The 14,351-nt window shown below is 37.1% G+C and overlaps 1 protein-coding gene across 1 annotated transcript; it reads right to left on the bottom strand.

Moving 5' to 3' along the window:
- Positions 1 to 2,247: 2,247 nt before the first annotated feature.
- LOC104592894 (ribonucleoside-diphosphate reductase subunit beta) lies at positions 2,248 to 13,752 on the bottom strand. Its single transcript, XM_010252428.3, has 5 exons — positions 13,395 to 13,752; positions 11,507 to 11,755; positions 9,258 to 9,330; positions 4,294 to 4,372; positions 2,248 to 2,856 (listed from the first exon to the last, which is right to left on the bottom strand). Exons 1-5 carry the CDS (start codon positions 13,698 to 13,700, stop codon positions 2,793 to 2,795), a joined length of 771 nt encoding a protein of 256 aa, XP_010250730.1. The 5' UTR covers positions 13,701 to 13,752; the 3' UTR covers positions 2,248 to 2,792.
- Positions 13,753 to 14,351: the final 599 nt, after the last annotated feature.

The following is a 14,351-nucleotide window of genomic DNA, read 5'->3' as shown; positions in this document are numbered from 1 at the left end:
AACGTGTCCTAAAAGGGTGGTAATTTCTACACTGCCAGATGGTATCTGCTTTACCCGCCTTGACGTAGTGGTTTTTTATTTGAAAAATGGATTTTGGGGTTAATAATTTTTTATATATTATAATCTATAAGGGTGATACGGTATCCTACAAAACCTGACCTTCACTGACTCATTATTGGAAATCACATGAAATTATGTATTAGATGTTGGCTTTAATAATATTTTGAATTTAATACAAAGAATAACTGATAGTTTATATATTTTTTACATGTTTTAATCAAATAATCAGAAATTTTGATGTTATTTATGTTGTTTTACTTATTTATTAATTATATTTAAAAAATAATAAGAAATTAGATGTCCATTCTAGATCCAACCCATCAACCCGATCTGCCCCACCCTCAAATGCAATGAGGGTAGGGTCAAGGAGGGTTTTGCATTTTCATATTTGAAAGGGTTTAAATTTTAAAAATCCAACCTGCTACGGATCTTGAGAAGAATACAACTTAAGAGGTGTAAGGAGATGAGTAGAATTTACAAAACTCTCCCTAAACCTACTGCATTACAATCCCTATTGATCACTTAAAATGTGCAACTGTTTGGTGGGCTTGCAAATGAATTGGATCAACTTTGAATTGAGGTACATCTGAATCCAATTCAATAAAAATCCAATTTTCATACTATAAAACACATTCGACTTCAATTTTTTATGTATTTAGATGTCCAATTTGAATATGATTTTATATTTTATTTATCAAAAAACGGAATCTAATTCAACTCAAGTATTAATAGATTAATATAAAATTAGCATAAATCTATAATATTAAAATATATATATTATAGGCAGAAAAATATAAGTACATTTGAGCCCTGGTTTTAAAAAGGTTAATACTAAAAAAATTATTTTTGCACATGCAGACCAGATCGGTCTTAATGAATTGAATTTAGTAATATTTGAATTTGATCCAATCAAAGGATTTGAACAATCAAACCCCTCGAAACCTACGTAATTGGTTACTACTTCTATGACGACCGTCCAATTTCAACCCTACTTTTGGGGGAGAAATTTATTTCTTGGTGATCCGGGCATCCGCTGAACGGATAGTACATTATTCCAAGAAAGAGACTTTTTCGACACCCAAATCATAGTTGCTTGTCTTTTATGTTTGACTGCTTGAAGAAATCTTTACCTAAAAAATCTGGAAAGATACCATACGTCTATACAACTATACAAGCACAATAACAAAAAGAAGAAAAAATAGTATCATCTAGGTTCTAGGGCTCATTTGCATCACGAATTACGTTGAAGGTGCCAGGAAACTGGGGATCTGCGTGGTGGGATTTGAACTCTTAAGTCTTAACTAATTAGCTTGACCGAATACTTGAAACATATAGCGCAAAGAAGGTTTTAGCGAAAGAATGCCCTCAAAGAAGAAGATGAAAACGAAGAAAGAAGAATTGCCATGTATTGGGTGATCAGGTCGAGCCCGGATCTTCTGCTCATGAAAACCCTGTCCACATTTATCACAGCCATACATGGAGAACATCTCATCCTCTGCATGGTATTATGTAGGGGGAGATGTTCTCAATTCATGGGGAGTAGTGTATTGTGGATAGGCGTGAACAGGATTCTGGTGGGCAAGAGATCCGGAGTAGATCGGGTCCGTATGAACCATGATAAAACATCGATATCAATGAAATCCGAAGACGCCACTCACGCCAGTATTGAAATAGAAGGGAAAAAATATGTTGATTGGATGCTCCGAATTTAGTGTAAACACTGACGTGCTGGCACTTTATTGAAGGTCGCGATTTCCATGTAATAGTAGGACTCTAAGAGGAAAGCAGAATAAGAGGAAGAAACCCTATCCCAGGATTGGTGATTGGGAGTTGCCACATAATTGTCTAGGAATCTTGGAAGCCGAAAATATAAGTAACGTTGAAAAGGTATATTTTCAAGGAAATTTCCCAGGCTTGGTTTTGAATCCAAAATTCAGATCCGATGGTCGGATTAAGAGGTCAGAACCAGAAGAGAAGGCGTTCGACTAGGAAAAAGGAACAATTTTTACTGCAGATGAGGAATGAACCATTTTAACCATTACACTACACATCAACAATTAGGTGTATTGACAAGCCTCTCGGAAAAGACGGATCAATTATGGATTCTTGTACAGGACTCGGAATATAGACTTACTGAGCAATCAACTAGGGGGGGTTGTGGACTAGAGAGAGACCAGGAAACAGAAATGCGTAATGTTTAGGTCTGTCCACTACCGCTAAACCAAGGCAATACAATCCATTTGCTAGGAAATGGTTTTACCCCTTTGTCGGAGGGTTTCAATAATTGATTGAAGTATAAACAACAGAAAGTAATTATCCTCTTGTAAGAACTAAAAAAGGGTCTCAAATAAAGCCAATCTGGTTTCTCATCTCAGGCATGCAAAAACTTAAGCATTCAAGGCACTCTAATATTGCCATCTTCAACATTTTATGCCTGATTTAATGACTTTGGAGATGTATCACAAATTCCTGGAGATGCTTCAGAGTAGGGCTGTGCTAGGTTAACAATATCAACTTCCGACTCTCCTTGTTCTTTCTCCCCCCTTTCATCATATGTAGGAGCCACAGAGATGCAAGCTTCAGTTCCCTAAGTGGCATAATCCCACGCCCTTGTGATAGTGACGCAGCAAATTTTGGCATTTCCAGGCTTACTCATCACCCATAAGGCCATAATAACCGAGTACAAGAGTACTTGCATTCATGCAGATCAGCGATGGTGAACCCGATCCCCTTCAGTTATTCACTTGTTTATGTTTTGCAAGGAAGCTGGAAAGATGGTTCTCCAAATCCTTTAAACTGAACCATATTAAAAACAGTCAGTCTGCAAGTGGATATATGGATATTTTGGGTATTACATGATACACATCAATGGGGTTAATGGGGACTGTGCCTAATTTTTAGAGGAACACCAAGTGATCATCTCAGTTACTTGGTCATCGGAAATAGGGTTTGCCGGTTTGGGGCAAAAAGACCTACAAGTTTGTCTCTTTACCCCCCTTTACGGGGAGAAACTTAAGATAAAAAGTCATAGGAGCCGCTTGATAAACAGCATAAGTGGCTGAACTGAATAACCTATTATTGTCTTTTAGTGCGTAAAATTATCATATAATAGAATATTTCAGGTCACTAATCCAATGTGCCATTCAGCCAATGAGGAGCTCAAAACCAACTTAACAACTTATTTACTGAAAGACAAAGGAATAAGTCGGTCATTCTGTGCAGCCCCTTCAGCTATTATTTAACAGCCCCATGGTCATATGCCTAATATAACCCCTTGTATAAGGATAGTTTTTAAATGAAAAAAGTTACAGGGACAATATGATCAGTCCTTCACAAGGCACATGGAAGACCTCTTTTTCTATTTTGTAAAACAGAATAGCAAAAGAGTATTTGAAGAGTATAGAAATGAGAATATATATATATATAAGGCCAATTTTGTAACTCAATTCTTTTTATTGTTAAATTGTAACTCAAATTATGAGGAGAATGATTTTTTTGGAAATTAGAGAATAAATAGTATAGTAACAAATAAGGTAATATTTCATATACTATTTTCTTGAGTAAAGGTTTTAAGAAGAATCAATATATATACTACTACAATAGATGGCCAAATTTGTCCCTCATAAACCAGGACGTAACTAGTTGTCTCTTGCTACTTTTGTTACAAGGTAATTATATCAAGGCCATTACCCAATGTTGGCCCCACTTATCTGGGGTCTTGGGAGGGGAAGACTAGGTACAGTCCAAACCTTCGGCATTTTTTGCACAAAGTGGCTGCCCTCAGAGTCTAACCTGCGCTCTCATGCTTGCCAGCCCAAGGTTTTACCATAATACAAGTAATGACCAGTATCATGCACAAACTACCTACTTCTGGCATGTTAGGGATCCTGTAGCCGATCTAACATCCATCAGATAGGAGAACCATTGAATTGACCACATGTCCCATCTTCTATTGGCGATTTTTCACAATTAAGATTAGCTGTTAAAAAAATATTTTTCAATATTAAATCTAATCTAGTAATCTTTGAAAAAGAGTTTGTTTTGCACATGTGGCAAGGAATTCTAGGCCCAAACCTTTTCATGAATAAGTAGGTAAAGAAACTTGGAGGATCCTTTGACTTTGGAGTTTTGAGCTCCAAGTTAATTAAATACATGGAAGATCCTAAATTTGCTAAATGACTACTAGTAACCCATGTTCACACGCACACAGAGTGAGAAAGGTTATCAACTTACAGTTCATATCTACGACAGGCCTCCTTTCGTCTAGCTAAATATAGGTCATTATCCTTTGACTGATTGGATGAAGGATTACCTGAAAAAGAAGACATTATAGGGTTAAATTTAAATCCTACCAAGCCCCAAGGTAGGCTAGCCAGAAGGCTAATGACTTCACATCAGGTGAACTTTAGTACTGCTTGATTTCCCAAAAATATCCAATAATTCAACAGTAGTTTCTTTGATTTAACTAAACAATAACTGAGAACTTCCACAATGTCATTTCAATCAAATATATGGCATTGGTTTAAAGTTGGTCAAACCCAAACAGTAACTCTAAATTTATATTTTGTTCAGAAAGCACAGGAGAAATACAAATAGTAGGAATATTTTTCTTCTTTCCTGTAATGACAAGGACAAGCCCATGTACAAAAGGCCTCTATCACTACTATTAACAACAGTCACAGAGTGTGTTCCTTTGAATTCAAGCACAAAATTTTAACAAAAAATCAATACAGAGCTTGAAGGAAACAGTTCATATTTGTCCTCATTTCCGTTTATGCCTATACTACCATAAACAGTAAAATAAAAAGTATTCTTTAGTGTGCCTAGTGTAAGAACCCTGAGCACATGCAGGCATCTGAGTACTATATGTTCCAACACCCCTAGGAGAGAGATGTTTCAAATTGCCATGTTGATTAGTTCCATCTCATCTTTAATGAGCAACTTCCTAGAAACAGGTCAACAGACTACAGGTGGAACTAAGTACATGCCAAAAGGCGTGTATTAGGAAGAGAATGAACAGGTAGAAGGCCACATAAAGCCAAGGTTCACAAGTCTGGATAACAACAAGGTCTTAGCTGCTTGAAGACTGGAAAATATTCAAGAATGCCCCCTCATGTCCTCAAACACAGATGTGAAATATGCAAAAGGTATTGCCATAGTTATTTGAGAAAAGAATGATCAAAAGAAACTACCATCAATCTGTTCAATTTTAAGAAAAATATCCCATACTTAAAAGAAAGTAATACTCAACTACTGATTCAGCAAAGAAATAATTGATGAAGTGATGATATTCCACACCTCATGACTCCAAGCCAAAATCATGTCCAGTAATTGTTTCAAAGCATTACAATCTTAATTTCCAGAAAAATAATCTAAGTTGTGAGTCTTCTGGCCAAACAACAATGGAAAGTGTGGCTACAAGAATGAAAAAGTATCAGAACACTAACACTACTTTTGGTTGAGATCTTCAAGAGTGAAAAAAAAAAACAAATAAAAACAACAGAGGGAGTGGGGCCAGTTTTGCTTCCTCTCATTCTCTACTGTAGTACTGTTTTCCTCTGCTTTCTCTACCTCTTACAAGAAAAAAAAAATAAGAGATCAAAGAGAAATTTTACCTTGCTATTTGTCTTAGCTTCCTTTTCTCCTTTGGTTTCCCTTATAAACCAAACTAGTAATATAACTTACTTTTAGATTTTCTCTTCCATTCTTTCATTTTCTTTGCAACCAAGTGCACAGTGAGAAATAAGGAAATAAAAGAAAAGATTATAACTATTATCACTATGCAAGAAGGGGTAAAGAAGCAAAGTTGATCAGATCTCAGGAACCCAATCCCTGCAAAAGTTGAAATCTTTATATGGACAATTGTCCCTGACAATAAGCTTACCACTGATTACCTGATTCTCGTAAGGTAGTGGAAACCAGGGTCCAAGTAAGCAAGGCTTTAGGGATTTCAGTATTAAGAGGGGAAAATATGATGAGGAAATTGTTCTGGGAGTTGGAAAAGAGATATTCTTTTGAATGAAGAAAGTTCCAAAAGGTATACCTGATTGATGTTTTCTACCAAGTTTTGTGTTTGGGTTGGGAACCTTTAAGGGGTTTGTTGGGTTCTGTTTTGGTATGAAGTCTAGGAGTTGAGTTAGGTACAGTATTGTCTTTTAATTTGTGTAATTTATGAGAAAAGAATCATGTATTTAAGTCTTTTAAGAAGGGTAAAGGGTTGTATTGTTTGGGTCCTCATTGGTTATTTTGGGGGGTGATATCTTATCACCTGTTTGTACTCTAATAAAATTTTTTCTTTTATTTATTACCAAAAAAATTGCTATAAGCATGCAGATCTCTAAAACTTAATTGATGTATAACATGTATGGAAGATGAAGAGGATGTCCACAACCTTGTCATGCATGGTCATATTACTATTACTCTCCCTTTTCCATATGTTTTACAATAGCCAAGGGAGAAAATAGGAGGTTTTTGCTTATCAAAAAAAGGAGATTTTTGCTGACAGGCCTTAGGGCCTAGGGAACAGGTTTAAAGGAAATTCTTACCTCCAACTTGCCATAGGTATATGGACAGAACATAAGAGAATGATATCCAAATATGAAGAAAGATCCACTGCCAAAATATGTATGTGCCAGATGCCCTTAAAAAGTTCAAGAAGATGACAAGGAAGACTAAATGATTGGAGATGGATCCTATTTTAAATACTCTGTCCTTGTTTATTAGGACATCCATGGATTGTGGTGTCAGTTTCATAAGGAATTTTTTTATCAGCAAGTTTCATTAAGAAACCACAATGTGCAAATAGGAAAATTCCATAAATTTCAAACAGAAATTTGAAGAATTTGAGGAAATTCAAACTTATCTATAAAACTTCAGGAAATGTTAAAAGAGGTGCAATTTTTTTTATCAATAACACCAGCTTCATTAAATTAAAAGAAAAGAGGGAATATGGATACATCCAGCCTATTCCACTCCTTTAATTGTGATTTTAAGTTTCTTGTGGAACCTCATTCCCTCCCAATCAACTACTGGATTAGCTTGCTCCCACCACTCTCTGATCTTCTCAATGAAACCTGGATGAATCAACCACATGTTTTCAAACCTGAAAGGGGTAGGCCCAACTCCTCTTATTTCCTCCTTGACCAACACTATAGGCCAGTGGTCTGAAATAAGTTTTGGGAGAGCCCTAGAAGTAATATTGCCCCAATGTTCCTCCCAATCTGTTGAGAACAAAAATCTGTCCAACTTAAAGCAAATTGGCCTTGATTGAAGGTTGGACCAAGTGAAGTTATTATTTAGGAAAGGAAGTTCTTTAAGTTCAAAAGAGTCCACAAATTGGTTGAACTTCCTCATACTTGTTGTCACTCTCTGTCTGGGGTTGTTGGTTTCCTCTGTAAATCTCACTATATTAAAATCCCCTCCCACACACCAAGGCAGAGGCCTCTAATGTCACTCAAATCTTCCCATAATTTCTCCCTCTGCCTATAGTCATTGGGGCCATACACATTTGTTAGTACCCATTCATACCCATTGTCCACCTGTTTGAACTTTAGGGAGACGGAATGATCTCCAATTAGCTCATCCACACCTATGAGTAAATCTTCTTTCCACAAGGTCACAATCCCTCCTAAGGAACCCCACAAGGGAGCAGCCACCCACTTTATACCCCTACTCCTTGCCCATCTGCAATCAAAATCCATTCTTTTGGACTCCTGAAGCATTACCACATCCGGATTAAACTTCTTAAATTAAAAGAGGTGCAATTACACACTCAAGATCCAAAAAATAACAAAATAACCATGTACAACAAATAACAAAAGATAAAAATTCTTAAATTGACATCAATTGAAACATCTTTGCAAAATGACCACTTTTGCTTGAGGTGATTTTAATCATCCTACCTTGATTTGTGCACCCATATTATTGCTACCTAATACGAGTACACTTGCATGTGCAACTCAACATGATAGGAAATAAGTGCATGTTTTTATCAAACAGATCTCTAGTACTTGTGGAAATGCTATAATTATCATACACTAACTGAAATTTTAATTAAGACTTCTAGTCTATGATTTAAATTAACAATCTATTACATAGATATATTTTGGGGTTGTTTGGCAAGTATTTTCTAGGTAGATCTTTCAACAGCCCAGTAGACGAGAAGATGCACTTGGGGTCTTGTCTTTAAAGACCAAGACTGCTTGGTTCGCGTCATGGTCTACTAGGCTGTTAAAAACAGCTGAGAAGGTTGTTTTCAGTGCGGAAAGACCAAAAGCTTCATTTGAAGTTTCCTGATTTTCAGCTTCTTCAGTCTTTCCATACACTCGTCTTCAGGTTTTTCAGCCTATGCAATACCAAACAGGAAAAGACCATTTTTTGGCCTTTTGAGCTTCCCGCAGACTGAAAGACGTGCTGAAAATGTGGCAAACACCACCTTTGTTATTGTATGGTTATTATAAAGAACCAATTATCTTTAAATTAATTATAAATTTTAATAAGTTCAATATTCTGAAAAAATTTAGGGACCGTTTGGCAAGTCTTTTTGAGAAGATCTTCTTGTAGCTCTGACAGTCAAAAGACGCATTGAGCTTTTGACATAAGATCTGGGCAGCTCGAAGACCGTCTGGCAGACGCGTGTCTTTCCGTGCATCGTTTCAGGTCTTACTGCACAAGATTAAAACACGAAAGATGCGGGAAGCTTCATTTGGAGCTTCCTGAAATCAGCCCAAAATGGGCTTCGCATGTATTTTCGGCGTCCCATCTTTTGGTGGCTAGATCTTCCACGTGCCAAACGGAAATACACGATTTTCAGTCTTCCAGGCTTGTAAACAGCCGAAAGACCACATGGAAAGACGTGCCAAATGGGCCCTTAGTTAGAGGTGTTGATACTTATATTGTTATTTTATGCAAATAGTTGTAGGTAGGGCATTCTCTAGCTCTGTTACTCATGATTGTTCTCAACTGATTTGGGTAAAATTGGTGATTCTTCACAATATTTCACCAAAACTTGGAACATATGCAAATGACAAGGAAACTTCACTATGTTTCAGAGAAATTGTGAACCGTGAGGATACCTTTTTCATTCTCTCCTTATCCTTTTACACCATCAAAAAATTAATTATCTATCCAGTAAACATGTAAATTGATATCATAAATATAGTTGGACACAGTAAAGATATTATCAAAAACAGACATACACGGTACTGCTGCCGCTGTTACACCATTATTGTGATCCTTAGTACGAGCTCTTGCAGTAGAGTATGGAACTCCCTGTTCAAGTAAGCAACTAGTGTTATAAAATTAATGTCTGATAAAAGATCAACATCATTTGACTAGAGTCTAGAAACTTAGATACACCAGTTATTGACTAAGAAACAAGAATTATAAAATGGCCATCCTCTAACTAAGACTATCAAGTGATGCTGAGATTGGTGTTATCCAGTGATGCTGAGATCTACATGCAGTTTTATGGTCCTATTGGTGTGCAAAACTTTGTAAAGCTGGCACTATGTCTATTCTTTAGGATCTCAAGCTTGCTCTTTCCATTGAAGCCAGAAACATTGAAAGGTGACTTCTATGTGATGAATGATAGCTCCACCTTAAGTGCATTAAGGTGAAGGCTGACTCTCAGGCACTCATTGAATGGATGAGCAATAGCTCTAATGACCCTCAAGCTTGAGAATCCTAACAGTGAGATGAGAGCTTGGCATCCAGAATGACCATCTTTTTCAAATAAACTCCAAAAACTACCAACTCAATGGCCAGTAGTCCTGTTCGGAGGGATTAGGACTTATGAATGACTTACATTTGTCATCTTCACTGATTTGTTAGTTTTTCTTATATAATCTTGTTTTTATATTAGGTTTTGTTGCTCATTCTCTTCTTTTCTGTTGGCACTAACCATGTTATTCTCTGTTTTCTCTTCCTATTCTATGAATTCATAAATTCTTACCAAATAAAAGAGAAAATTCACTGTCTGGATAGGAAGGATGACATCTTTCTTGCTTCTTAGAGGTGAGGAAAGGAGAAAATATACCCCTTCCAATCAAATATCATGCCCTTAAGTTCAATCCCTTAAATTCATTGCATGAAATCCCCAAAACAACACCAAAGCAAGGCTGTAAACTTCCAATACCACACTGTTCAAGATAGCATGTTTTCTATTGACAGGTTAACTCATTCTTTATTCTCAAACTGCTAATATCACAGCTGTAAATACTTTGTAAGTATTTTTCTCCATTGCCAAGGGGAATCCACCCCATTGCAATGCAAGATGCATGGTATCATGGGGGGAGCCCAAGAGAATTGAAAGATTAAAAGCATGATACAATGCAGTCTTGGTCATGTTCCAATGAATGAAAATGTGGTTGTTGTTCCTATACAAACACAAGGAAATAAGCAGGTATGGTCCTTTCTTCTCCTCAGACGCATAGCACAAGTATTATGGACCCTGGTGGACCATCAACCATTTGAAGGTTTTACCCCCAAAAGGGCCCAGGGGCAAATTGCTTGGTGCATGGATAAAATCTCTGGCCAACAATTGTGAAACCTCATGTTCAAGTCTGACAGCAGACAAGTCATGTAGAAGAAATGCAAGATGGTAGGTCTGCATCTAGTTCACCCCTCCCAAGACCTCAGATGGCTGAGATTAGGAGTGCATGTCAGGTACCCAATATGAAGAATCTAAACTACAGATGTTCAACCCAAGCCCGCCCACCCAAGTTTCATCTCTAACTAGGATCAGCATTGGATAATGGCCTTTTTAACCCCAGAAAAGGCATAACATCCCTTGTACTACCACCTTGTGGGAGAAAATATCACGAGAATGAGAGGAAAAGCTTCATAGGACTTGCAAGAGAGTGGTCCACCAAATTGATTACTATGTTCTAACATCCAGGCCATGAGGAGAGAAGCATACATATTTAAGAGTCAAGAAGGTTGTCATTAATTCCAACTCAATGCATCCAGTATTTCTATGGTAGTTGAGATTTCAAGAAATCCAAATTGGTAAGTTGACAATATCCCTAGAAGGAAGAGTTACAGAGACAGGGGAAGAAAGTAGGTCGAGAGGGGACCGTCTCACTCTCCTACCATAAATTGATTCAGAACATGCCACATTGTATACTGTCCATGTTTCAGACTAAATCCAATCAATCAGATGGTGAGGAAAAACTCTGCTTAATGGATTTCCCAAGATTATGGGGGTTGGATCATGAATCACCATTGGAGTAAGAAAATTCCTATATTTAATTTTCAATAAACTGTTTGACCCATGGAATAAACTGTCTTAAAGCTGTGCAAGTGGATACTATGATGTTGAGTAGGTCATCCAGAATTTTTCAAGAAAGAGAAATGCAGCATCTGTGTACCTTGTGCAACTACAATAACTTGAATATTTTCCAATAAAATGTAAATGACAATGAAGTGAAAATCAATGATGTTATACCTTCTGTTTCTCCCGCCTCCTCAATATCTTTAAATGGCACTTCTGAACGTAATGCATCAAATTATAACGAGAATGTTTTGCATACAACTGCTCTTTGACCTTAGGGTTCTCAGATAGCCATTCAGAAATTTCTTTAGATTTAACTACTTCATTCTTGTCCAATGTTTCTAACCATGAATATACTGGCAGCCATTGATCAGTGCGTTGAAAGCGAGCTCGTGGGGCTTCAACCTGATTAATTTCTTCTGCCTGCCATAAAGAAAATTAACTGATGAAAATATGGCACTGCTTTCAAAGAAATGCAATTAGTCAACTTCTGTAAGTTATGACAATGTAAAGCTTCTTCCTACCAATGACAAGGATCTGATCAAGCCCATAGAAAGTAAGATCAGAATATAGAACAAAGGGCTGAGTAAAACAGGGGAAGCTGGTAGCCAATGGATAAAGGGGCATTATCCAAAAAGGGGTGTGGCTCTACTGGATATTTGACAGGCATGCTGCTATCTTACAGGACAAGGGCACTGCTCCTCTACACATATGCCTTAAAGGGATCAAGAAGGTGAGCTTAGTTCTTTTTGATTGGATTGAAATTTGAAATGTGTAGGAAGGCCTCACTCGGGAGCATTGCTACCAGGGTTGTTTCTAGACAGTGTTAGACATGGACGCTTTTAGTTTTTGGACTTCACTTGTGACCATTTTCAAAAGGGGGAAGGAGCTGTCATTTTATTTGTCTGACTTTAAACCCTTCTCCCTTCCTTTTGTATTTTTCATGTTTTTCTTTTCATGCACCTCATATCTTCTTATTTCTCAGCATTGCTAACTGGGTTGTTTCTAGACAGTTTTGGACGTCGCTTTTAGTTTTTGGACTTCACTTATGCTCATTTTCAAAAAGGGAGAGGAGCTGTCACTTCACTTGTCTGACTTTAAACCCCTCCCCCTTTCTTTTGTATTTTTCATGCTTTTCAGGCACCTCATATCTTCTTATTTCTTTTCTCCGTAACGGATGGGGTTTCCATTACCTATCCAAAAAGATGTTGATACCTGCAATGCTATTTTTTGATACATCTCAAACACAGCTAGAACACTAAAAGTTTCTAATGTCAACAACACCCTGAAACTCGTACATGATAATCACATTATCCACAAACCGTGATGAGAAAAACATTTTGCTATCCCTGCCCATCTAAAGCCTCTAAACACCTTTTTACATCACTCGCTCTTCTCAATAATCTACTCAATGCCTCTAAACACCTTTTTATTCCTGCATCCTTTTTTACGATATGTATAGGGGCAGATAGAAAAATCTAGAGTACTGGATCACTTCCTTCCGTTCCTATACTAAAGGAAGCCAACAGATCGGCTGCTTCATTTGTCTCCTTCCGTGCACTCCTGACTCTACCGTGAAAGAGGTTGAGGAAAAGACCCGAATTTTATAATAACAGGTCCCGATTCAACCAACTTGATTTCAACTGCACAAAACATCTATTTATCTTTTACATGTTAAACCATGGACCATGTGGATAATTACTATGAGGCAAAGGCCGAAACGTCTAAGAATCTTCAGCTACTAACCCAACAATGCCATGATGTATACAGAAAACACCCTGTGTCGGGGTGTAAAAACGCGGCCAAGGAAATTGACTATCGCCAGAACATACAAGGAACTAGAAACCAGAATTCTGTTCAGATTGTCAAACACTGGATTTCGCTTGCCATATCACCAAGGGAACATAGCAGTAATCAATGAATCAGCGTATTTCTCTAAGTCGGGGGATATAATTTCTCAAACCCCAGACATGCATCTATGAAGTGCTATCGAATTAGCTAACCTAAATCCAATAATGCCCGAAAAAAAATGAATTCAGTAAAAATGAAACGATCGCTCAACCTGATTACACCGTCGAACGGGTTTGTGAATGGAGAGAAACCGCTGATATAGCTGTGATCGAGGCAACGACTTGAGGTCATTTGGTAGAGAAGCCTGGTTTAAGCTAATCCAAGCCTCTATCTCGCTCATCATCACGTTCCTTCGCTTCGGTAGGGTAGAAAGCCAGGTTCGAGCTCTGATCTCCCATTCCTGTGCCTGAGGATTAGAAGAACTCGGATTTTGGTCCATGGCCTGGTCTTGGATCGCCTGCGATTCAATAGGCTTTTTTTCTTCGCGAGTTTCGCTTGGAGGGAGAACCTCCGACATTTTTTACAGAGAAAGAATAGTCTCGGCTCTGACGTTACACTTTCTCCCTATATTTACGATATAAAAAACTAATAGTTAACCGAACCGACCGATATATATATATATATATATATATCTATATATATTTATTTATTTATATCTATATTTTATATATATTTTTAATATATATATCATGTATTTGTTATGTATTTTATATAAATATATACTTATATTATATTTATAATCATTTATTTACAAATATTTTATATATTTATAATATATTATATATCATTTATTATTTATAATATAATACTATACATATATTTATATAATATATTATAAATATAAAAAACTGAAAAACCGAAGAACTGAATCGATCAAAAACTAAAATCGGTGGATCGGTTAATCGATGGTACCGATTCAGTTTTAGTTTAGTGAAATAAAAAAATCGATACTATCGGTTCGGTTTACAAAAAGGGGCCATGGTTCGGTTAACCGAACCGTGGACACCCCTAGCTCTAGCTGCCTAGTTGGGGTTTTTGTATTGTAGCACTCTAGCCGGATTGGCTCGGGTTGAGATCAACCCTAGACCAACCCAAACATTTTAAGACCTTACCCTAACCCTAACACTATATTCAACCAAGCATCCGTTTGAGCAATTCAGATTAGCTG

The sequence above is a fragment of the Nelumbo nucifera genome, chromosome 3 (assembly GCF_055504915.1).
Source record: "Nelumbo nucifera cultivar China Antique chromosome 3, China Antique-T2T, whole genome shotgun sequence".
Classification (NCBI taxonomy): Eukaryota; Viridiplantae; Streptophyta; class Magnoliopsida; order Proteales; family Nelumbonaceae; genus Nelumbo; species Nelumbo nucifera.
Note: the sequence above shows the minus strand (reverse complement) of the source record. Positions and strands in the feature narration are given on the sequence as shown.

What these genes read in the sequence shown, in the direction of transcription:
- LOC104592894 (XM_010252428.3), bottom strand. Translation starts at nt 13,700, where the DNA reads ATGTCGGAGGTTCTCCCTCCAAGCGAAACTCGCGAAGAAAAAAAGCCT. An exon ending in CCGTTCGACGGTGTAATCAG is followed by an intron (nt 11,756 to 13,394) that starts GTTGAGCGATCG and finishes TCTTTATGGCAG; the next exon opens with GCAGAAGAAATTAATCAGGT. An exon ending in AACAGCGGCAGCAGTACCGT is followed by an intron (nt 4,373 to 9,257) that starts GTATGTCTGTTT and finishes CTTCTTTTTCAG; the next exon opens with GTAATCCTTCATCCAATCAG.